This window comes from Ranitomeya imitator, chromosome 5 (genome assembly GCF_032444005.1).
Source record: "Ranitomeya imitator isolate aRanImi1 chromosome 5, aRanImi1.pri, whole genome shotgun sequence".
Lineage (NCBI taxonomy): Eukaryota > Metazoa > Chordata > Amphibia > Anura > Dendrobatidae > Ranitomeya > Ranitomeya imitator.
This window is the reverse complement of record NC_091286.1, coordinates 476,883,971-476,910,271: the sequence shown is the minus strand read 5'-3', so window position 1 is coordinate 476,910,271 and position 26,301 is coordinate 476,883,971. Positions and strand designations below refer to the sequence as shown.

Sequence of the window (26,301 nt, the reverse complement as noted above, 5' to 3'; positions counted from 1 at the left end):
GTATATGGCACATCTATGGGGCACAGTGAACAGTGCAGAGCACCGTATATGGCACATCTATGGGGCACAATGAACGGTGCAGAGCACCGTATATGGCACAGCTATGGGGAAATATGAACGGTGCAGAGCACTGTATGGCACAGCTATGGGGAAATAATGATCTATTTTTATTTTTGAAATTCACCGGTAAATGCTGCATTTCCACCCTAGGCTTATACTCGAGTCAATAAGTTTTCCCAGTTTTTTGTGGCAAAATTAGGGGGGTCGGCTTATACTCGGGTCGGCTTATACTCTAGTATATACAGTAACTTTTTTTTGCAAACATCTTAATTCAGAACCATTTTTTTTATTTTCCCAAGTGTAAAAACAGAAATGTAACCATAAATTTTGTTATGCAATTTCTCCTGAATACGCCAATACCCCATATGTGGGGGTAAACCACTGTTAGGGCGCACCGCAGAACTTAGAAGTGAAGGAGCGCCGTTTGACTTTTTCAATGCAGAATTGGCTGGAATTGAGATTGGACGCCATGTTGCGTTTGGAGAGCCCCTGATTTGCCTAAACAGTGGAAACCCCCCACAAGTGACACCATTTTGGAAACTAGACCCCTTAAGGAACTTATCTAGATGTGTGGTGAGCACTTTGAACCCCCAAGTGCTTCACAGAAGTTTATAACGTAGAGCCGTGAAAATAAAAAATCGCTTTTGTTTACACAAAAATGATCTTTTCGCCCACAAATTCTTATTTTCACAAGGGTAACAGGAGAAATTAGACCACAAAAGTTGTTGTGCCATTTCTCCTGAATACGTCGATACCCCATATGTGAGGGTAAACCACTGTTTGGGCACACCGCAGAGCTTGGAAGTGAAGGAGCGCCGTTTTACTTTTTCAATGTAGAATTGGCTGGAATTGAGATTGGACGCCATGTCGCGTTTGGAGAGCCCCTGATGTGCCTAAACAGTGGAAACCCCCCACAAGTGACACCATTTTGGAAACTAGACCCCTTAAGGAACTTATCTAGATGTGTGGCGAGCACTTTGAACCCCCATGTGCTTCACAGAAGTTTATAATGTAGAGCCGTGAAAAAAGAAAAATTTAATTTTTTCTACAAAAATGATCTTTTTGCCCACAAATTTTTATTTTCACAAGAGTAACAGGAGAAATTAGACCACTAAAGTTGTTGTGCAATTTCTCCTGAGTACGTCGATACCCAATATGTGGGGGTAAACCACTGTTTGGGCGCGCCGCAGAGCTTGGAAGAGAAGGAGTGCCGTTTTACTTTTTCAATGTAGAATTGGCTGGAATTGAGATCGGACGCCATGTCGCGTTTGGAGAGCCCCTGATGTACCTAAACTGTAGTAACCCCCCACAAGTGACCCCATTTTGGAAACTAGACCCCCCATGGAACATATCTAGATGTGTGGTGAGAACTTTGAATGCCCAAGTGCTTCACAGAAGTTTAGAATGCAGAGTCGTGAAAATAAAAAATATTTTTTTTTTCACAAAAAAGATATTGTAGCCCCCAAGTTTTTATTTTCACAAGGGTAACAGGAGAAATTGGACCACTAAAGTTGTTGTCCAATTTATCCTGAGTATGCTGATGCCCCATATGTGGGGGTAAACCACTGTTTGGGCGCACGGCAGAGCTCGGAAGGGAAGGAGCGCCATTTTGGAATGCAGACTTAGATAGAATGGTCTGTGGGCGTTATGTTGCGTTTGCAGAGCCCCTGATGTACCTAAACAGTAGTAACCCCCCACAAGTGACCCCGTTTTGGAAACTAGACCCCCCAAGGAACTTATATAGATGTGTGGTGAGAACTTTGAATGCTCAAGTGCTTCACAGAAGTTTAGAATGCAGAGTCATAAAAAAAATATATATATATATTTTTCCACAAAAAAGATTTTGTAGCCCCCAAGTTTTTATTTTCACAAGGGTAACAAGAGAAATTGGACCCCAGAAGTTGTTGTCCAATTTATCCCGAGTACGCTGATGCCCCATATGTGGGGGTAACCCACTGTTTGGGCGCACGGCAGAGCTCAGAAGGGAGGGAGTACCATTTGACTTTTTGAGCGCAAAATTGGCTGTCGTGTTTGGAGACCCCCTGATGTACCTAAACAGTAGAAACCCCCAAATTCTAGCTCCAACCCTAACCCCAACACACCCCTAACCCTAATCTCAACCTGATCCATAATCCTAATCACTAACCCTAACCATAATCACAACCCTAACCCCAAAACAACCCTAATGTCAACCCTAACCATAACCCTAATCAAAACCCTAAATCCAACACACCCCTAATCCTAATCTCAACCCTAACCTCAAACCTAACCCTAATCCCAATACACCCCTAATCACAACCCTAACCTTAACCCTAATCCCAATCCCAAACCTAACCCTAATCCCAACCGTAACCCTAATTCCAACCCTAACCCTAATACCAACCCTAATCCAAACCCTAACCCTAATCCCAAATCTAACCCTAACTTTAGCCCCAACCCTAGCCCTAACTTTAGCCCCAACCCTAACCCTAAGGCTACTTTCACACTTGCATCGTTTGGCATCCGTCGCAATCCGTCGTTTTGGACAAGAAACGGATCCTGCAAATGTGCCCGCAGGATGCGTTTTTTGCCCATAGACTTGTATTGCCGACGGATCGTGACGGATTGCGACACGTCGCGTCCGTCGTGCACTGGATCAGTTGTGTTTTGGCGGACCGTCGGCACAAAAAAAGTTCAATGAAACGTTTTTTTGCACGTCGCATCCGCCATTTCTGACCGCGCATGCGTGGCCGTAACTCCGCCCCCTCCTCCCCAGGACATAGATTGGGCAGCGGATGCGTTGAAAAACTACAGCCGCTGCCCACGTTGTGCACAATTTTCACAACGTGCGTCGGTATGTCGGGCCGACGCATTGCGACGGCCCCGTACCGACGTAAGTGTGAAAGAAGCCTAACCCTAAATTTAGCCCCAACCCTAACCCTAAATTTAGCCCCAACCCTAGCCCTAATTTTAGCCCCAACTGCTGTTCTCCTGCCGGCCAGCAGATGGAGACAGATGGCGGGCGCACTGCGCATGCACCCGCCATTTTCTTTTGCCGGCGGCCAGGAGGAGCAGCAGGAGGATCCAGGGACACAGGCGAGTATGACAGGGTCCCCAAATCCCCCTATTTCTCTGTCCTCTGATCACATCAGAGGACAGAGAATTACACTTTACTTTTTTTTTTTTGCGGTCGCAGGTAAACAGTTAATTACCGGCGATCGCAAAACAGGGGTCGGTAAAACCGACCCCGATCATGCTCTTTGGGGTCTCGGCTACCCCTGGCAGCCGAGACCCCAAAGACTTTCGCGGGGCCGGCCGGCAGGCGCACTGCGCATGCGCCCGCCATTTTGAAGATGGCGGCGCCCACCGGGAGCCACGAGGAGCACCGGGGGAGATAGGTGAGTATTGGGGGGCTACCGGGGACCCCTTTTCTCTGTCCTCCGATGTGCGATCACATCGGTGGACAGAGAAATTAAAAAGAGATCGCGTTTTTTTTTTTTTTACGATCGCCGGTAAACGGTTAATTACCGGCGATCGCAAATGCAGGGTGGGTAAAAAAAACCCCGAATCATGTTCTCTGGGGTCTCGGCTACACCCGGCAGCCGAGACCCCGAAGAAAATCCGACTCTGGGGGGCGCTATTCACTTTTTCCACAGCGCCGTTAATTAACGGCGCTGTGGTTTAAGTACCCTTAGCGGCCGCCGTTAAAAGGCGTATCGGCGGTCGCTAAGGGGTTAAGAAATTAAGGTCACTCCGTCCGAAAAATTGGGCAAACTTTGGAAGTGTCCCCAAGTGCAGTGGCAAAAACCATCAAGCGCTACAAAGAAACTGGCTCACATGAGGACTGCCCCAGGAAAGGAAGACCAAGAGTCACCTCTGCTTCTGAGGATAAGTTTATCCGAGTCACCAAGCTCAGAAATCGCAGGTTAACAGCAGCTCAGATTAGAGACCAGGTCAATGCCACACAGAGTTCTAGCAGCAGACACATCTCTACAACAACTGTTAAGAGAAGACTTTGTGCAGCAGGCCTTCGTGGTAAAATAGCTGCTAGGAAACCACTGCTAAGGACAGGCAACAAGCAGAAGAGACTTGTTTGGGCTAAAGAACACAAGGAATGGACATTAGACCAGTGGAAATCTGTGCTTTGGTCTGATGAGTCCAAATTTGAGATCTTTGGTTCCAACCACCGTGTCTTTGTGCGACGCAGAAAAGGTGAACAGATGGACTCTACATGCCTGGTTCCCACCGAGAAGCATGGAGGAGGAGGTGTGATGGTTTGGGGGTGCTTTGCTAGTGACACTGTTGGGGATTTATTCAAAATTTAAGGCATACTGAACCAGCATGGCTACCACAGCATCTTGCAGCGGCATGCTATTCCATCCGGTTTGCGTTTAGTTGGACCATCATTTATTTTTCAACAGGACAATGACCCCAAACACATGTCCAGGCAGTGTAAGGGCTATTTGACCAAGAAGGAGAGTGATGGGGTGCTACGCCAGACGACCTGGCCTCAACAGTCACCAGACCTGAACCCAATCGAGATGGCTTTGGGTCAGCTGGACCGCAGAGTGAAGGCAAAAGGGCCAACAAGTGCTAAGCATCTCTGGGAACTCCTTCAAGATTGTTGGAAGACCATTCCCAGTGACTACCTCTTGAAGCTCATCAAGAGAAAGCCAAGAGTGTACAAAGCAGTCTTCAAAACAAAAGGTGGCTACTTTGAAGAACCTAGAATATAAGACATATTTTCAGTTGTTTCACACTTTTTTGTTAAGTATATAATTCCACATGTGTTAATTCATAGTTTTGATGCCTTCAGTGTGAATGTACAATTTTCATAGTCATTAAAATACAGAAAAATCTTTAAATTAGAAGGTGTGCCCAAACGTTTGGTCTGTACTGTATACCAGGGTGGGGGTGTATATACCATGGTGGGGGTGTATATACCAGGGTGGGGGTGAATATACCAGGGTGGGGGTGCATATACCAGGGTGGGGTGCATATACCAGGGCGGGGGTGCATATACTAGGGTAGGGGTGCATATACCAGGGCGGGGGTGCATATACCAGGGTGGGGGTGTATATACCAGGGTGGGAGTGCATATACAATGGTGGGGGTGCATATACCAGGGTGAGTGTATATACCGGAGTGGGGGTGCATATACCAGGGTGGGAGTGTATATACAATGGTGGGGGTGCATATACCAGGGTGGGGGTGCATATACCAGGGTGAGAGTGTGTATACCAGGGTGGGGGTGCATATACCAGGGTGGGGGTGCATATACCAGGGTGGGAGTGCATACAGAAGAATAGGAAGCATATTCCTTTATATCTGCAGTCTGGTACCCCTGCTCCCGTCTGTGCCTCCTTTCTGCAAGAGTTATTTTTCTAAACTAAAACCTCAGTATTCAGGTTAAATTGCAGTGTTGGCACTTTGGGATAAATAAGCCTTGGGTTGCAGTTTAGGCACTTGGTCTCTATACCGTTCACCATCACTGGTCTATAGGTACTGTAAATGTGGGAGGGAGCAGGGCCGTATTTGCCACTAGGCACTTGATGGCTCGTCCCTAGGGCGGGGACGATGCGGGGGGCGGCACCTGAGCAAGGTTTTTTTTTTTTTTTTTTTAAAGTCCTGGGTCACCTTCCGACCGACCGACCGACCGACCGCCTCCACATCCCCCTCCCCGCCCGCCCAACGCCTGCCTGCCTCCCACCCACTCTCCTTGAAGACGATACTCACCCTGCTCCAGCGATGCCTGGTCTCCGCGTCTGTAGCGTCCGGAGTGAGCGGTCACGTGGTACCGCTCATTAAGGTCATGAATATGCGCATATTCATGACCTTAATGAGCGGTACCACATGACCGCTCACTCAGGAAGAAGGTGCTGCACCAGGAGTTGGGACAGAGCCAGAGGGATATCGGCGCGGCCGCGCGGTGTGGGACGGACAGGTAAGTATGAGGGACAGGGGACGGGGGGATGAAGGAGGACGGTAAGCCGAGCCATGCAAGATGGGAGAAGGAGCGGGAGCCGGAGGGTGGAGAGATGAGCCATGTATACGAGGGGGAATATGAACCATGCATACAAGAGGTGGGAGGGAATTATGGGCCATGGATACAGGAGGGGGGATATGAGCCATGCGTACAGGGGGGGGGAATTATGAGTCATGCGTACAGGAGGGGAGGGATATGAGCCATGCATACGGGGGGGGGGGGAGTTATGAGCCATACATACAGGAGGGGGGGTGGTGGAATATGAGCCATGCATACAGGAGGGGATGGTGGGGGAATATGAGCCATGCATACAGGAGGTGGGGGGGGGGGATTATGAGCCATGCATACAGGAAGGGGGGGGTTATGAGCCATGCATACAGGAGGGGGGTGGAATATGAGCCATGCATACAGGAGGTGGGGGGGAATTATGAGCCATGCATACAGGGGGGGATTATGAGCCATGCATACAGGAGAGGGGGGGAAGATGAGCCATGCATATGGGATGGGAGGGAGATAAGCCATGCATACAAGATGGGAGGGGGGCATTATACAGTATTGAGCATCATGTGGGATCATTATACAGTATGGAGCATCATGTGGGGTCATTATACAGTATTGAGCATCATGTGTGGCCATTATACAGTATGGAGCATCATTTGTGGCCATTATACAGTATGGAGCATCACGTGTGGCCAATGGCCATTATACAGTATGGAGCACTGCGTAGCCATTATACAGTAGGGAGCATCATGTGTGGCCATTATACAGTATGGAGCATCATGTGTGGCCATTATACAGTATTGAGCATCATATGTGGCCATTATACAGTATTGAGCATCATGTGTGGCTGTTATACAGTATTGAGCATCATGTGTGGCTATTATACAGTATTGAGCATCATGTGTGGCCATTATACAGTATTGAGCATCATGTGTGGCCATTATACAGTATTGAGCATCATGTATGGCCATTATACAGTATGGAGCATCATGTGTGGCCATTATACAGTACTAGCTATTGAACCCGTTCTACGCCCAGGTGGCGAGCATTTATATTGGTATATGGTCTCCATCCTGGTATGTGCTGCTCCATCCTGCGTCCCCATCCTGTCATGTGCTGCTCCATCCTGCGTCCCCATCCTGTCATGAGCTGCTCCATCCTGCGCCCCCATCCTGTCATGTGCTGCTCCATCCTGCGCCCCCATCCTGTCATGTGCTGCACCCATCCTGTGCCCCCATTCTGTCATGTGCTGCTCGCATCCTGTGCCCCCATTCTGACATATGCTGCTCTCATCCTGCTCCCCCATTCTCACATGTGCTGCACCCATCCTGCGCCTCCATTCTGACATGTGCTGCACCCATCCTGCGCCTCCATTCTGACATGTGCTGCTTCCATCCTGCGCCTCCATTCTGTCATTTGCTGCTCTCATCCTGCGCCCCCATCCTGTCATGTGCTGCTTCCATCCTGCACCCCCGTTCTGTCATATGCTGCTCCCATCCTGCGCCCCCGTTCTGTCATGTGCTGCTCCCATCCTGCGCCACCGTTCTGTAATTTGCTGCTCCCATCCATATGCCCCATACGCTGCTCCATAAAGGTTGATGGCCCCATAAGATGCTCCATAGTATATGCCTCATATGCTGCTCCATTATGGTTGATGGCCCCCATAAGATGCTCCATAGTATATGCCCCGTATGCTGCTGCATTATGGTTGATGGCCCCCATAAGATGCTCCATAGTATATGCCCTGTATGCTGCTGCATTATGGTTGATAGCCCCCATAAGATGCTCCATAGCATATGCCCCGTATGCTGCTCCATAAAGGTTTATGGCCTCCATAAGATGCTCCATAGTATATGCCCCGTACACTGCTTCATAAAGGTTTATGGCCCCCATAAGATGCTCCATACTACATGCCCCGTATGCTGCTCTATAAATGTTGATGGCTCCCATAAGATGCTCCATTGTATTATATGCCCCATATGCTGCTGCAATATATATATATATAAAAAAAAAATAACATACACACCTATCATCGCTGGGCACCGGCACGCTGTGGGGGTCAGGTGCCGGTATCGCCGCTAGCTCAGGCCCCCGACACTTGCTATATTCACCTGTCTGTCCCGTTCCAGCGCTGCGTGCCGCTCCGTGTTCCGGGTCCTCTGGCTGTGACTGTTCAGTCAGAGGGCGGCGCGCATTAAGCGCGTCATTGCGCCCTCTGAACTGTGAACGTCACAGGCAGAGGACCCGGAAGATAGAGCGGCGCGCAGCGCTGGAACGGGACAGACAGGTGAATATAGCTATACTTACCCTCCTGCCACGTCCCTGCCTCTCCATTGGAGATCGCGTTGTGCGTTCAGTGCTTACGCATTCCGCGATCTCCTGGGAGCGTCACTCTGTGGGGTCCAGACTGCGCCGGCGCTTGCGCAGTCTATAAAGGCTTCGGACAGAGTGACGCTCCCAGCCTTATATTATAGATAGAGCATCATGTGTGGCCTTTATACAGTATGGAGCATCATGTGTGGCCATTATACCGTATGGAGCATCATGTGCAGTCATTATACAGTATGGAGCATCATGTGTGGCCATTATACAGTATGGAGCATCATGTGTGGTCATTATATGGTATGGAGCACTGCGTAGCCATTATACAGTATTGAGCATCATGTGTGACCATTATACAGTATGGAGCACTGTGTGGCCATTATACAGTATGGAGCATTATGTGTTCCCATTATACAGTATGGAGCACTGTGTGGCCATTATACAGTATGGAGCACTGTATGGCCATTATACAGTATGGAGCATTATGTGTTCCCATTATACAGTATGGAGCACTGTGTGGCCATTATACAGTATGGAGCATCATGTGTGGCCATTATACAGTATGGAGCATTATGTGTTCCCATTATACAGTATGGAGCACTGTGTGGCCATTATACAGTATGGAGCATTATGTGTTCCCATTATACAGTATGGAGCACTGTGTGGCCATTATACACTATTGAGCATCATGTGTGGCCATTATACAGTATGGAGCATCATGTGTGGCCATTATACAGTATGGAGCATCGTGTGGCCATTATACAGTATAGAGCATCATGTGTGACCATTATACAGTATGGAGCACTGTGTGGCCATATTTTTTTCTTTATAATTATTGTATATGAAACAGTGTGATCAGCAGTGCTAAATGGGTGTGGTTGGGAAGTGGATATGGGTGTGACTAGTTGTGAAATGGGTGTGGTCAGAGGTGTGGCCTAAAATTTGCCATGACGCACTACGTGCGCCGCAAACTTTATACCTCTTTCCCTTCTTCAAAAGTTGGGAGGTATGATACCACATTTACCAGATCACAGCAAGTGCCGCAAGTCCCATAGGGAATGAATGAGGCCGAATGCAGTGTTGCTGTAAGGCTACGTTCACACTAGCGTTGTGCGCCGCTGCGTCGGCGACGCAACACACAACGCACGCAAAAACGCAGCAAAACGCACGCAAAAACGCTGCGTTTTGTGACGCATGCGTCGGTTTTTGCCGAAATTTGGACGCAAGAAAAATGCAACTTGTTGCGTTTTCTTGGTCCGACGCTTGCAGCAAAAAAGACGCATGCGTCGCACAACGCAGCACAAAAAGACGCATGCGTCCACCATGTAAAATATAGGGGCGCATGACGCATGCGTCGCCGCTGCGTCGCCCGACGCAAACACGACGCAAAACGGGAAACGCTAGTGTGACCATTACCTAAGTGATCCGTTACGCGGCAGATGCAGAAAAACTGCCGGATCTGCTGGAAAAGGCGACTTTCACATCAGCGATTCTTGCCAAAGTCACTGCCGATAGTGTCATACTCACCAAAGGGGGAGGCAGCACTAAAAGTGCCTAGGGCAGCAGAAACTCTAAATACGGCCCTGGGGGGGAGACAATAGGAAGAAAGTTCTTGTCATGTCTGGTCCATCATTCAGTAAGATAAATAGGGCATGAAGCTGCATGATCCGGTCACCAGCCGGCGTCCGTCTATGGACAGTTACCAAGTGCTATTACGTCACCAAAACCGAAAAGCTGAGAAAGGGTTAATTGTGTGGTACGGCCAATGAAGGAAAGGCTTCCTATCCGCAGCACCGGACGATATGGCGGTGCACTGCGGACACGTCCTCCCGCTAGAGGCGTTCATGTCCCGGGCAGGCAGAGGAGACACCCGCCGCCGTGTCCGTCCTGCCCCCTCACACCGGAGCCCCGGGGACGCGCTCTCTGCCCCCAGTGGCCGCGCACACCTCTTAGACCCGCCCCCTCCACGTCACCAGACAGGCCGGGGCAGACATGGCGGAGCGGAGGAGACACAAGAAGCGGATTCAGGTATCCATTATCCGGGGCAGTGGGCGGCTGTGCGGGGTCTCCGCGGTGCTCCGGGCTGGGGGAGCGCAGGGTAAGGGCCCGGCAGTGGGGGGTCCCTGCTCCCTCCTGTACCATGGCGGATACGGCAGGAGGCCCGGGCTCAGGGAGGGGGATAGCACCTCAGGGAAGAGTTTATATAACCGCGGAGGTCAGTATGAGCCGTGTGCACGGGGACAGCTGGGGGGTCCCCATCTCTGTGCCCATGGTGGGGGGCTCTGTGCCCTGTATGGGGGGAGGGCTCGGTGCCCCTGTATAGGGGGGATGGTGGGGGGCTCTGTGCCCTGTATGGGGGGGGGGGGGGTGGGGGGCTCTGTGCCCTGTATGGGGGGGGATGGTGGGGAGCTCTGTGCCCTGTATGGGGGGGGGGGGGGCTCTGTGCCCTGTATGGGGGGGGATGGTGGGGAGCTCTGTGCCCTGTATGGGTTGGGGATGGGGGGGGGGGGCTCTGTGCCCTGTATGGGGGGGGGGGGGATGGTGGGGGGCTCTGTGCCCTGTATGGGGGGGGGGGGGATGGTGGGGGGCTCTGTGCCCTGTATGGGGGGGGGGGATGGTGGGGGCTCTGTGCCCTGTATGGGGGGGGGGATGGTGGGGGGCTCTGTGCCCTGTATGGGTTGGGGATGGGGGGGGGGGATGGGAGGGGGCTCTGTGCCCTGTATGGGAGGGGGGCTCTGTGCCCTGTATGGGGGGGGGATGGTGGGGGGGCTCTGTGCCCTGTATGGGAGGGGGGGCTCTGTGCCCTGTATGGGGGGGGGCTCTGTGCCCTGTATGGGGGGGGATGGTGGGGGGCTCTGTGCCCTGTATGGGAGGGGGGGCTCTGTGCCCTGTATGGGGGGGGGGCTCTGTGCCCTGTATGGGGGGGGGGCTCTGTGCCCTGTATGGGGGGGGGATGGTGGGGGGCTCTGTGCCCTGTATGGGGGGGGGGATGGGGGGGGCTCTGTGCCCTGTATGGGGGGGGGGGATGGTGGGGGGCTCTGTGCCCTGTATGGGGGGGGGGGGATGGTGGGGGGCTCTGTGCCCTGTATGGGTTGGGGATGGGGGGCTCTGTGCCCTGTATGGGAGGGGGGCTCTGTGCCCTGTATGGGGGGGGGATGGTGGGGGGGCTCTGTGCCCTGTATGGGGGGGGGGGCTCTGTGCCCTGTATGGGGGGGGATGGTGGGGGGCTCTGTGCCCTGTATGGGAGGGGGGGGCTCTGTGCCCTGTATGGGGGGGGCTCTGTGCCCTGTATGGGGGGGGCTCTGTGCCCTGTATGGGGGGGGATGGTGGGGGGCTCTGTGCCCTGTATGGGGGGGGATGGTGGGGGGCTCTGTGCCCTGTATGGGAGGGGGGGCTCTGTGCCCTGTATGGGGGGGGAGGGCTCTGTGCCCTGTATGGGGGGGGCTCTGTGCCCTGTATGGGAGGGGGGGCTCTGTGCCCTGTATGGGGGGGGGGATGGGGGGGGCTCTGTGCCTTGTAAGGGGGGGGGGATGGTGGGGGGCTCTGTGCCCTGTATGGGAGGGGGGGCTCTGTGCCCTGTATGGGGGGGGGATGGTGGGGGGCTCTGTGCCCTGTATGGGGGGGGGGCTCTGTGCCCTGTATGGGGGAGGATGGTGGGGGGCTCTGTGCCCTGTATGGGAGGGGGGGCTCTGTGCCCTGTATGGGGGGGGAGGGCTCTGTGCCCTGTATGGGGGGGGGAGGGCTCTGTGCCCTGTATGGGGGGGGGGGCTCTGTGCCCTGTATGGGAGGGGGGGCTCTGTGCCCTGTATGGGGGGGATGGGGGGGGGGCTCTGTGCCTTGTAAGGGGGGGGATGGTGGGGGGCTCTGTGCCCTGTATGGGAGGGGGGGCTCTGTGCCCTGTATGGGGGGGGGCTCTGTGCCCTGTATGGGGGGGGATGGTGGGGGGCTCTGTGCCCTGTATGGGTGGGGGGCTCTGTGCCCTGTATGGGGGGGGGGGCTCTGTGCCCTGTATGGGGGGGGGGGGGCTCTGTGCCCTGTATGGGGGGGGATGGTGGGGGGGCTCTGTGCCTTGTATGGGGGGGATGGCGGGGGGGCTCTGCGGCCTGTATGGGGGGGATGGTGGGGGGGCTCTGCGCCCTGTATGGGGGGGATGGTGAGGGGGATGGTGGGGGCTCTGTATGGGGGGATGGTGGGGGGCTCTGTGCCCGTTGTAGGGGATGGTGGGGGAGGGCTCTGTGCCCCATATGGGGATGGGGGGGGGGGGGTGGGCGATGGAGTCACTGCTTTCCTGGGGTATCCACTGCAGCTGATTGACGTTTTCCAGTGTTCCCAGTCTGGTCATGTGACTGGTTTGCCTTACTGGTTATTGTTGTAATCACGTCGGTGTTCTATGGGAATTTGTATAGTTGGCGCAGGTGTGAGCACAGGAGACAAGGAAGCACCTGCCAAAATCCCTAAAGACTTCACATTTGTGTTGGGGTTTCTGCTGCTAAAGGATCCGGGACGGATCAGCATTCATCTATGACCAGATCCTGGTGGCCCTATAATGAGATCTGGGTTTTCGGTCTTGTCCTGCGCCCTGGCACTGCTACTGATGGAAGTGTTATCAAGAAAACAGTAATGTTAGCACAAATCTAATAATAGCATAGTAATCCAGCATCCAGGGCTGAGTCCTGGGTACCACCTTCCTCATCTCACCATTGACCTCGGGTCAGAGGACCTGTCTGCTCTCCTGTTTTAGTAATTCATGGCACTCCTTCATATTAAACTAATGTTGCATTTTTTTTTCTTTAACTCTATTCTATTTCTCAGTTTTTTCCTCCAGAAAATGTATGAATAAAATTCAATGCTTAATTAAAGGGGTTGTCCAGGACTTTTATATTGATGGCGTATCCTTAGTATAGGCCATCAATATCTGATTGCTGGTGATGCAACAACCAGCACCCGTACTGATCAGATGGTCCCGATGCCAGATGTGCTGAGTTGCTAAGCTGCACAGCTCGTCCACTGTCTGTGGCCTGGTGCTGGCCCTTATTGGTTCAAATAGAGGGTGGCTCTCCAGTACCTAGCCAACCAACAACTTTAAAGGGAATCTGTCACCCCATTTTTCACCTATAAGCTAAGGCCACCGCCAGCAGGGACTTATCTACAGCATTCTGTAATACTGTAGGTAAGCCCCCGATGTAACCTGAAAGATAAGAAAAACAAGTTAGATTAGACTCACCTGGGGGCGTTCTGATGGGTGTCGCGTTCTAGGTCCGGTGCCTCCCATCTTCATACGATGACATCCTCTTTTCTTCCTGCTGCGGCTCCTGCGCAGGCGTACTTTGTCTGCCCTGTTGAAGGCATAGTAAAGTACTGCAGTGCGCAGGCGCCGGGCCTCTCTGACCTTTCCTGGATCCTGCGCACTGCAGTACTTTGCTCTGCCCTCAACAGGGCAGATAAAGTACGCCTGCGCAGGAGCCGCAGCAGGAAGAAAAGAGGACGTTATCGCAGGAAGAAAAGAGGACGTCATTGTATGAAGATGGGAGGCGCTGGACCGCGACGCCCACCGGACCCGAAGCGGGACCGCCCCTGGGTGAGTATAATCTAACTTGTTTTTTTTATCTTTCAGATTACATCGGGGGCTTATCCACAGCATTATGGGCCGAGTGCCCCGATGTTCGATAATTGTACCCGAACCCCAATAAATTCAATGGGAGGCCAAACCAAACGTATGCACAACACCTTCAAGGGTGACAAAAAGCTTCCTAAATAGCTAAAATTACGGTCAGACACCATGAAAAGTGGCATCAGTTGACCCACAGTAGAAATTTGCTAATAGCACAGCAGCAGTCAGCCATGGGCCATGCATGAGGTATCTGGGTCTGTCCCAGCATTTACAGTTTTGAATTGAAGTTTCAGTTAAGACCTGGTGGTTAAAGGGACACTGTCACCTGAATTTGGAGGGAACAATCTTCAGCCATGGAGGCGGGGTTTTTGGGGTTTTGATTCACCCTTTCCTTACCCTCTGGCTGCATGCTGGCTGCAATATTGGATTGAAGTTCATTCTCTGTCCTCCGTAATACATGCCTGCACATGGCAATCTTGCCTTGCGCAGGCGTGTACTATGGAGGACAGAGAATGAACTTCAATCCAATATTGCAGCCAGCATACAGCCAGCGGGTAAGGAAAGGGTGAATCAAACACCCAAAAACCCCACCTCCATGGCTGAAGATTGTTCCCTCCAAATTCAGGTGACAGTGTCCCTTTAAGGGAGCGGTGGGAGCCCTGATACCCCATGCAACACCTCCAATATTTTTTTTTCCCCACCCACACTCAGATTGCACAAATGTCAGTTTCAAGCAGTACTATTGGTAGAAAAATCTGCTACAGGCAACACGCATGAAGGAGACCCAACTTGGAGACTCCACATTTCAAAAAATTGTTTGTAACATCAGTAGCAACAGCAGGTATAGAAGCCACAACAAAGATGGCACGGAGTGCAATAACGCAAGATCAATGCATGACACTGAAAACAACACCATCGCCTAGTCTGACCAGTCTGCGACCGGGTGCAAAAGCCATTGGAGAGCCATGACTTGTTCATTTTGATGAAAGTTAGGTGGTCTACACTGTCAGGGGACAGCCAGATGTGCTTAACCGTTAGGACACAACCAGCACCACTGAAGACAAGTTCTTAGAGCTCTCTGGCTGCTGGGCATGACAACCACCAAGGCGAGATCAAGCCACTCCTGAGAGTCACTCTCTTCCTGCCCTGACACCACAGTACAGTCCCCATGCCCCTCGGGTATCAGTCTCATCAGGATCACCTCCATCCTGGGGGCTAACGCCTGGTGACGATGGTCTGAATTCTGCTTGGATACTACTTCATCCGACCTCGGATCCAAGATGAATACATTTTTTGGGCATCTGTGCAGATGCTTTCCTCCTCTGGATCCTGTGAATGTTTGGCGCAGACCTTTGATGCTCACGGAATAGAATGTGTGAACAGCTCTGCAGAGTGGCCCATCTGTCATTTCCCACAGTCAGTTGGGCAGTTGTAAACTTGTGACACAGGGAGAAACAAGGGTGATTGGGGTGCCACCTCTGAGGATTGTACTGTGTGTGTGTGTTAAGGTGGAGGAAGAGGAGGAGATGCAGTGCTTGCAATCCACTTTAGCACATACTCTTTCTGAGCCTCATCTACAAGGCATGAAGCTGTGAGGCTGCCAAAGAAAAGTAGTGGAGGAGCCCATCAACTAACAGATGTTGTCAGTTGTGTTTGGATAGGACGAGATGGTGTTTGTTCAGTTGAGCTTTCATTAATATTAACACCTAACCCACGTACACGTCGAACACTGAACCTAGTCCCCCTTCCACCACAACCACACTTTTTTTCCCCACTCATGTTGGATGTACCCTTCCCCTCTTTTAAACTGCTGTTTCACATCCTTGCCCCACAGCTGTCAGTTACTAAATGAATAATCACTATTTTATTTCTTAGTGTGCCTGAAGAACTCTGTTATACCTAACGATTTTGATGAGCAGTTGTGGCCTCCTGATTCCTCACTGCAACACAGTTTTATCCCAAACGAATTGGATCAGCAAGTAGGGCCTGGCTGCACCCCAATATTAGGCATAGCGATTTTTAAGAGGAAATGGGGCCTCCTGATTACTCACTGCAACACAGCTTTTGCCAAAACGATTGAGATTAGCAAATCGGGCCTCTTGACTGCAACACAGTTTTAGCACAATCTAGTTAGAAGCTGGAAGATTGATTTCACACAGGACACATGACAAGTTCACTTTCAGCAGGAGCAGCAGCACTAGCAGGAGCGACCTCTTGGCACTGTGACACTGAGAAAATGGCGCCAGCAAAACAAGATGTCTGCTTTTTATATAGACAGGGACATGTGACTTCGGAAGCCAATCACAGAAGACCTTGTGTCATGACGACGTGGATGGTTTCTGCCAGGGATGTGGAGTCGGTAAGCCAAACGTCCGACTCCTCAATTTCCATGACTCCGACTCCACCAAAATAGGCTCCAACTCCACAGCCCTGGTTTCTGCACCCTGATAGGTTGCCGGAATGTACACGCATTAAGTTATTAAAAAAAAATTACACTCCAGCTTCTCTGACCTAGACACACCACCTCCCATCATAAAACCCATCCACCCCTCTCATCATGCAGCACCACTATCCTAGACAAAGTCAAAACAAAAGCATTAGTGGAAACGCGACCATTTACTGATCTGTGACCGAATGTTGCCGACTTTGAGGAAAAATTCTCTGGAAACCCAACACGAATCTGAATGTGCTACGTTCGTGCCGAATTTGAGATTGACAAACATTTTCTGAACGCGTTTGCTCATCTCTACTGTGTAGACGTCTCTGGATGCCTCATACATCAGGAGAATGGGGTCTCGACTTGTTTGGCTCCAGAAAGGAGAATGTGAATTATACAGGTGATCTTCCATGTCTGTGTCTCCGTTCACTGAGTTCTGAATCATTAGGCAGTATAAATTTTTTTTTTATTTTATTGTAGAGGGCCAAGGGCATCCATGACCTCATCCACTTTAGGACCTTTCACGCACTTTTTTTTTTTTTTTATAGTATTTAAAAGAGGATTCTTCTGCAAATCCACATAAAAATGCTTCAATTATTGTTTAAATACGCTTCCTATTAGTTTTACTGGGAAATGTTCAAAACAACATGAAACAACCCTCACTGTGTACACTGAAGCAGCTATCCTATTCAGTTCAGTCGGACGTTTATTCAGAGTATTTATTGCTATTTTGATGTGAATTTAGGACCAGAGTCTATTTCTAAATCCTTGTGAAAAGCTCACTGTGACCGTACCATTAGAGTGCTGATTTTTTTTGAGGTTGGAGTCCTGTAAGGCTACGTTCACATTTGCGTTGTTGGGTGCAGCGTTGTCGACGCATGCGTCATGCGCCCCTATCTTTAACATGGGGGGCGCATGGACATGCGCTGGTATGCGTTGTATTGTGTTTTACGACGCATGCGTCAATTTGACGCACCAGACAGAGCGCGGAAGACTCTACTTGTAGCATTTTCCCTGCGCCAAAATTCAAGAACATTACTAGTTTATGGCAACGCATGCGTCAAAAAACGCAGCGTTGTGTTTTGCGTTGTTGGTTGCGTCGACGACGCTGCGCCCAACAACGCAAATGTGAACATTACCTAAGTAGGATTTGTACATATCCGACATTTTATGGTATATGCTTTCTATTTGCCATAAACTTCACAGCATGTAATACCCCTTTATTTTTTAGTGCGGCCCTCTGATTGGTTCAGTATCACAATGTGGCCCTTGGACAAAAAAAATCGTGTGCACCCCTAATCTAGATCATGGGAAAACATCGGTGTTCATAATAAGGTACAGTTGAAACCAGAAGCTTACATTCACTATATAAAAAGACACATATGCATGCTTTTCTCAATATCTGACATGAAATCGGAATAAACCTTTCCCGTTTTAGGTCAGTTAGGATTACCATAATTATTATTTGCCAAATGCCGGAATAATGAGAGAGAGAGAGACTGTTTTAAGTCATTTTTATTACTTCAAAGTCAAGAGTTTACATCCATTTCATGAGTATTTGATACTATTGCCCTTAAACTGAATGACTTGGGTCAAACGTTTGGGATATCCTTCCACAAGCTTCTTACAATAGTTGGTCAGAATTTGGGCCCATTCCTCCTGACAAAACTGGTGTAACTGATCCAGGTTTGTAGATGGCCTTGCTCGCATTTGCCTTTTCAGTTTTGCCCATAAATTTTCAATAGGATTGAGATCAGGGCTTTGTGATGGCCACTCCAAAACTTTGATGTTGTTAGTGACTAGATGGTGGCCCGATTCTAACGCATCGGGTATTCTAGAATATGCATGTCCACGTAGTATATTGCACAGCCACGTAGTATATTGCCCAGCCACGTAGTATATTGCCCAGCCACGGATGTCACAGGTTAAAAAATAAAAAATAAACATATATTCACCTTCCGAGGGTGCCCTTGTAGTCACGTCACCTGTGTGCGGTGCACTCGGCAGCTTCCGGTCGCAGGGTTGGTAGCGCAGGACCCGTGATGTTGTCGCAGTCACATGACCGTGACGTCATGGCAGGTCCTTCTCGCGCAGGATCTGTGATGAGGTCGCGGTTACATGACCGTGACGTCATGGCAGGTCCTTGTCGCATACCATCCTTGCCACCGGAACCTGCCGCTTGCATGGAGCGGTTACCGGAGCGTCGGGAGGAGCGGGAAAGGCGGCAGAAGGTGAGTATATAATGATTTTTTATTTTTAAATTATTTTTAACATTAGATCCTTTTACTATTGATGCTGCATAGGCAGCATCAATAGTAAAAACTTGGTCACACAGGGCTAATAGCGGCGGTAGCGGAGTGAGTTACCCGCGGCATAACGTGGTCCGTTACCGCTGGCATTAACCCTGTGTGAGCGGTGACTGCGGGGAGTATGGAGCGGGCGCCGGGCACTGACTGCAGGGGAGTAAGGAGGGACTAATCGGACTGTGGCCCTCGCTGATTGGTTGCGTCAGCCATGACAGGCAGCTGGCGAGACCAACCAGCGACTTGGATTCCATGACAGACAGAGGCCGTGACCAATGAATATCCGGGATGGACAGAAGGACAGAAAGACGGAAGTGACCCTTAGACAATTATATAGTAGATGAGCAAGTGTACTCGTTGCTCAGGTGACCGCCGAGTATTTGTTAGTGTTCGGAGATTTAGTTTTTCTATTCGCCACGACAGCACCCACTAGAGAGAGGGGATCAGTTGTTTTACAGAGAATAGGAGGAACCGCCGCCAGGTTTTAGTTAATAGGATCAGGTATATACATATATATATATATATATATATATACATATTTCCTGTTCCTAAGTGGGAAACCCTCAGAGAGAATCTCTGCAGTTTAAGAAGAGGAAAGCTCGCCTGGTCCGCAGCCTGTACGTTTCTGCTGAGCGACAGGGGTCCCAGAGCGAGTGTCAGAGACAAGGGAATGTTCCTGTTGGCTCCCCCCTCGTCTGAATGCATCAGAAGGATGCCTGGGTTACAACAGTCTCCCTGCTGGGAGAAGGTTGATTGCTCCACCCCTTAATGACAGACTCCCCGTCGGCATATCGGGTAAGTGACACCGTATGAGGGGCTTACTGATTTTCGGCCAGCATGTGGAGCAGCATGGAAGGCTGCGGTAGCAGGCGCCTCTCTTCCTCAATAGCATGGAGGAAAGACGCGCGAGCTGTATGGTCGGCGTCCCGGATGTAGATGATGAACTTCCGGGTGCGCGGGGTCGGTCGAGCGTTCTGGTATGGACGCCTCGGCGTTCAGTAGCGGTGGAGGCGATGCCTGTTAAAGTTATTCAGGTAAAAAAAAAAAAAGAGGGTGTGGGCGTGTATCCTCAGTTAAGCTACACTATATAAGGCTGATGACACATGGCTCTATGCGCAACATGTCGTCTCAGGAGGATATCTAGTGCCCACTGGAGGTTTTAGTCCTGCCTAGTGGTGATGCCAGGAAGAAAAGCAGTGGACACTCGAAAATGAGTGATTCCACTGATAAATCAGTGAAAAAATCGTCCCGTTCTACACCCCAGGCCGATCAGACAACTCTGCAGCCGGTATATATTTTTATTTCCGGATGAGTATAGCTTCATAGCGCTTACAGTAGTCTCCTTTACTTGTGTCTTTTATAGGCTAAACGGACGGAAAAATCTAAACATAAGCAGTGCGCAATATGTAATGAGCCTCTACCTGACTCTTATATAAAGAAATTGTGTCAAAATTGCATAGATAGCACTTTGCAACAGGAGAGTTCGGTCAGAATGAATGACATACGTCTCATGATCCGGGAAGAGCTTCAGTCCTTGGGAGGTAGCCAGGCCGTGAATATTGAAAGGAGAACTAGGAGAACTCTTTCACCTATGGCCGACACATCAGCAGAAAGTGGAGAGGTTGACTCAGACATCTCTCAGAAATTGGATTCCTCGGAGGAGGAGGATTATGTCTGTTTTCCTACGGACAATGTGAATAATTTGGTTAAGGCTGTAAGAGGAACAATGGGGGTGTCAGAGTCTAGGGATCCTCAGACGCCTCAAGACATTATATTCGCAGGTTTATCGCAGCGAAAGGGCCAGGTATTCCCTGTGAATCAGGCCATTAAAGACCTTGTTAAAAAAGAATGGGGTAAAGGACAAAAAGGGGTTTGTGCCAGTATCATGTAAGAGGCGGTACCCCTTTGATGATGAGGACTTGGCCATTTGGTCTAAAATACCTAAAGTGGATGCGGCTGTAGCATCCACTTCTCGCCGATCCTCTTTACCTGTAGAGGATGCGGGCTCCTTATCTGATCCCATGGATAGAAAATCAGACGCTCTGCTTAAAAAGTCATGGGAAGCTTGTGTCACTGCATTTAAGCCAGCGATCTCAGCCACGTCCACTAGTAGATCTATGCTGGTCTGGCTGGAGCAGTTGGACCAAAATATCAAGAGCGGTGTATCCAGGGAGAAACTACGTGCCACTATTCCTTTGATTAAGGGGGCTGCAGCCTTCATATCTGATGCCTCTATAGACTCGCTCCGCTTGGCAGCCAGAACAGTCAGCCTCACTAATACGGCGCATCGTGCATTATGGTTAAAGAACTGGAAGGGAGATGCCCAGTCCAGGGCTAAGTTGTGTACCATACCCTGCCAGGGTGAGTACCTCTTTGGAACTGTCATAGATGAAATTCTCACCAAGGCAGGTGAAAGGAAGAAGGGGTTTCCTAATCCCTTTATTCCTTCTTACAGAAGGGCGTTCAGGAAGCCACCATTCGGCAAGAAGGGAGGCTTCAGAGATCGATGGAATAATAGAGTTCAAACAAAAAGGAAATTTGTTTAATAAACGCCCCTTCAAGACAGCGGATAAATTCCGTTGATTATATTTCACCGGTGGGAGGAAGACTAAAAAATTTTTTTAAACAGTGGAAAGAAATAACGGTTAATCCATAGGCCATTGATTTAATATCCTCAGGCCTCACATTAGACTTTATTCGAACACCTCCGGATTCTTTCCTTCTTACCACCTTAAGATCCAGGCCTCAGCAAGAGGCACTTGAAACTGAAGTTAAATCCCTCTTATTCAAACAAGTCCTAGTAGAGGTTCCATCATCCCAGATAGGGAAGGGATGTTACTCTCCCTTGTTTCCGATTAGTAAGCCTGATGGCTCTTTCAGAACTATAATTAATTTGAGGAAGCTGAACATCTTTATAAGACCCAGAACATTTAAAATGGAATCCATTCGTTCGGCTATAAAAAATCTATTTCCAAACTGTTACATGGTAGTACTGGATCTTAAGGATGCTTATTACCATATTCCTATACACCAGTTACACCAGCAATTTCTTCGGGTAGCAGTTTATATAGAGGGGCAAATTCGTCATCTGCAATACAGGGCAATGCCCTTTGGCTTATCTATAGCCCCAAGGGTTTTTACTAAATTATTATTGGAAGCAATGTCCTTTTTACGTGTAAAGGATACTTTGGTGATTCCGTATTTGGATGACCTATTGATTGTAGGTAAGAACTCCCTACAGTGTGAGCAGAGGTTACAGGAGGTAGTGTTATACTTACAATCCCTGGGCTGGCTGGTTAATTGGGAAAAATCCAGACTCCAGCCTGTAACGTGTCAGAAATTCCTTGGGCTCCTTCTGGATTCGGTTGACCAGATTTGTAGGCTTCCTGAAGATAAGAAAACTTCCATATTCGATAAAGTGTGCTTAGCAATAAAAAAGCGTAGTATGTTATTAAGAAGTGTCATGTCATTGCTAGGTTCTCTGACTTCATGCATTCCTGCGGTTCAGTGGGCACAGTTCCATACTAGGCATCTACAAAAATTTGTATTGGAAGAGGACATTAAAAATAGAGGATGTCTGGATAAAACAGTTTTTCTAACATCGAAAGTAATACACTCCCTTATGTGGTGGTTGGATCGGGAAAATCTTTCGAGAGGGGTTCTATGGGTAATCACCCCTTCTAGTATAATGACCACAGATGCTAGTCCTGAAGGCTGGGGGGCACATTTTCAGGATCAGTTGGTTCAGGGTCGTTGGTCCAGTTCAGAACTTAACAGTTCCTCTAATGTCAAAGAGTTGAGGGCTATATATTATTCCCTACTTCACTTTCTTCCTCAGCTCAGCGGCTCTCATACAAGAGTCTTCTCCGACAACACCACTGCGGTGGCTTATCTGAACCATCAAGGAGGTATGCGGTCAGACAAACTCAGGGGGGTGGCAGCATACATCATGGAGTTAGCCGAAGGTCATCTGCTATCCTTGTCAGCGGTGCACATCAGAGGCATAGACAACTTTCGTGCCGATTTCCTCAGCCGTCACACTCTTCATCAGGGGGAATGGATGCTCAACAGGAAGATTTTCAAATTAATAACAGCTCGATGGGGTGTTCCTCAAATAGATTTGTTTTCCACAAGAGCCAACCGTCAGGTCAAGGTGTTTGCCTCTCTATGCAGGGAGGACAAGCCGGACATACTCGATGCCCTCCAGGTACCATGGACATTCGACCTGGCTTATGCTTTTCCCCCATGGAATCTATTGCCTATAGTAATAAGAAAGATAAGGGAGGAAGGTGCAAGAGTTCTGTTAATAGCCCCATTCTGGCCCAAAAGGCCATGGTTCTCATGGCTGAGGGCAATGTCAGTTTCAGACCCTTGGATTCTGCCTCAGACCGAGGACCTGCTCTCTCAGGGACCATTCCTCCATCCTCAGGTAAAGGGCATGAACTTGACTGTCTGGAGTTTGAGAGGCGGTTACTAAGTCTGTGGGGGTTTTCTAGTGGGTTAATCGATACCCTCATGAAGAGTAGAAAACCTTCAACTACCAGGATTTATGTTAGAATTTGGAGAAAATTTCTTCATTTCCATACTTCACAACTTTCTTCTGAAGTTCCTATATTCCCTGTGTTAGAGTTTCTACAGAAGGGTCTGGAATTAGGACTCTCCGTAAGCACTCTGAAGGTTCAGGTTTCAGCTTTAGGAGCTCTTTTTAATTATGATGTGGCGGGTAATAGGTGGATATCCCGGTTTATATCTGCATGTGAGCGATCAAGACCAATTAGCATACCACAGGTTCCTCAGTGGGATCTATCTATAATCCTGGATGCATTGACACAGCCCCCTTTTGAGCCTCTCCATGCAGCCTCACTAAAAAATCTCTTTGAAAACCGTATTATTAGTGGCATTAGTTTCCGCTAGAAGAGTGAGCGATCTCCATGCATTATCTATAGATCCTCCCTTTTTATCGGTGACATCAGATAGGATAATTTTGAAAACGGACCCTTGTTATCTCCCTAAGGTAGCCACTACTTTTCATAGATCCCAGGAGATCTTATTACCTACCTTTTATGAGAACCACTCAACTCCAGAAGAAGTAAGGCTTCATACCCTAGATGTTAAAAGGACTGTCCTGACCTATTTAGAGAGAACTAGGGACTGGAGGAAGAGTAGGGCTCTCTTTGTGTCTTTCCAGGGTAAAACCAAGGGTACCAGAGTCACAAAGAACACATTATCTCGCTGGATCAGAGAGGCCATAATCTTGGCGTATAGAGCTGGAGGAAGAGATCCTTCAATGCATGTAGAAGCACACTCTACAAGAGCCTTGTTGACTTCCTGGGCAGAAAGGGCGAATGTGCCAATAGACCTTATATGTAAGGCTGCAACTTGGTCTTCACCTAATACCTTCTATAAGCACTATAGATTAGACCTATCTTCTGCTTCTGATCTAACCTTTGGGGTATCTGTCCTTGACTCAGTAAACCCACCCAGTCTATAGTCTCTGTAAATCTCTCTAGTGGGTGCTGTCGTGGCGAATAGAAAATACCGGATTACTCACCGGTAATGCTCTTTTATAGAGCCCACGACAGCACCCATTCACATCCCTCCCTTTTCTTTGTATAGTTGCACGTGGTGCTTTTTGGTGAGGTGTAAATATTAGAAAGATGTAGTATAGGTTGTAAATATCTATATATATAATTGTCTAAGGGTTTTTCCGTCTGTCTGTCTGTCCTGGAAATCCCGGCTCTCTGATTGGTCGAGGCCGCCCGGCCTCGACCAATCAGAGACCGGCACAGCATCGACGTAGAAATCCCGCGTCTCTGATTGGTCGAGGCCGCCAGGCCTCGACCAATCAGCAACGGGCACAGCGACGATGATGTCATAATGGTTGCCATGGCGTTGATGCGATGGCGACCAGCAACGGGCACAGCGACGATGATGTCATAAAGGACGTAGAAATCCCACGTTTCTGATTCAGCGACGGGCACAGTATCGACGTAGATGTCATAATGGTTGCCATGGCGATGATGATGTCATAAAGGTTGCCTCGACCAATCAGCGACGGGCACAGTCTGCCGCGAATTCTGGAATCATCATTGTCCATATACTACGGGGACATGAATATTCTAGAATACCCGATGCGTTAGAATCGGGCCACAATCTAGTGTGTATATATATATATATATATATATATATATATATATATATATATATATATATATATATATATATATATATATATATATATATATATATATATATATATATATATATATATATACCTGATCCTATTAACTAAAACCTGGCGGCGGTTCCTCCTATTCTCTGTAAAACAACTGAGGAGCGAGGGGGGGCCGCCCCTTTTATCTCTCTGTAGGTTTCCTGTTCCTAGGGGCGGATCCCCTCTCTCTAGTGGGTACTGTCGTGGGCTCTATAAAAGAGCATTACCGGTGAGTAATCCGGTATTTCATCGCCGCAGCTGAATTATTTACAGCTACTACCCAGCCTGAGTACATGTGGGGGTTGCCAGGGAATCCTTACATGTAATTAAGCTGTTTAGTAGCTGTAAATCATTTAGCTGCGGCGATGAAAACTTAATCTCCGAACACTAACAAATACTCGGAGGTCACCCGTGCGTGCTCGGGAAAATCCAATCAACGAGTACACTCGCTCATCACTAGTTGTTATCCTAAGCCACTTTACCATTTTGGCAATATGCTTCTGGCCATTGTCCATTTGGAAGACCCATTTCCACCCAAGCTTTCACTTCCTGGCTGATGTCTTGAGATGTTGCTTCAGTTTTGCCACTTCTTTTCTCAAGATTCCATCTATTATGTGAAGTGAATCAGTCTCTACTGCTGCAAAACAACCCCACAACATGATGCTGCCACCCCTATGTTTCACAGTTGGGATGGTGTTCTTAGCCTTCCAAGCTTCTCCCTTTTTCCTGTAATGTAACGATGAACATTAGACCACAGTACATGTATCCAAAAATTAAGGTCTTTATTCCTGTATGCATTTGCAAACATTAATCTGGCTTTTTTATGCTTCTTTTGGAGTAATGGCTTCTTCCTGGCAGAGTGGCCGTTCAGCCTATGTTAATACAGTACTTGTTTCACTGTGGATATTGACACAATCTTACCAGCTTCCGCCATCATCTTCACAAAGAATTTTACTTTTGTCCTTGGGTTGCTATGCGCATGTCGAACCAAAGCACGTTCATCTCTGGGACCCAGAACCCATCTCCTTCCTGAGCGGTATGATGGCTGGCTATCCTCAGCTTGGACAACATCTGCAAGGAGTTTGTATGTTCTCCCCATGTTTGCATTGGTTTCCTCCGGGTTCTCCGGTTTCCTCACACATTCCAAAGACATACTGATAGGGAATTTAGATTGTGAGCCCCATCGGGGACAGTGATGATAATGTGTGCAAAACTGTAAAGCGCTGCGGAATAAATTAGCGCTATATAAAAATAAATATTATCTTGTTTGTACTTGTGTATAATTGTTTCAGGTGTGCATTAAAATACATTCACATGTATGTCTCTAATTCACTCAGATGTTGCCAGAAGTCACGTTTTCCAAACACGTGACATCATCATATGGGCAGT

The 26,301-nt window shown here is 49.1% G+C and overlaps 1 protein-coding gene across 1 annotated transcript in view; it reads left to right on the top strand.

Annotated features, from left to right (window-relative positions):
• Window positions 1-10,181: 10,181 nt before the first annotated feature.
• The window catches only part of SEC62 (SEC62 homolog, preprotein translocation factor), a 52,311-nt gene continuing 36,191 nt past the window's right edge, over window positions 10,182-26,301 (top strand). The window contains exon 1 of the mRNA XM_069727356.1: window positions 10,182-10,375. Coding sequence (XP_069583457.1) covers window positions 10,340-10,375 — 36 coding nt within the window. The 5' untranslated portion in view covers window positions 10,182-10,339. The remainder of the gene's footprint in view (window positions 10,376-26,301) is intronic.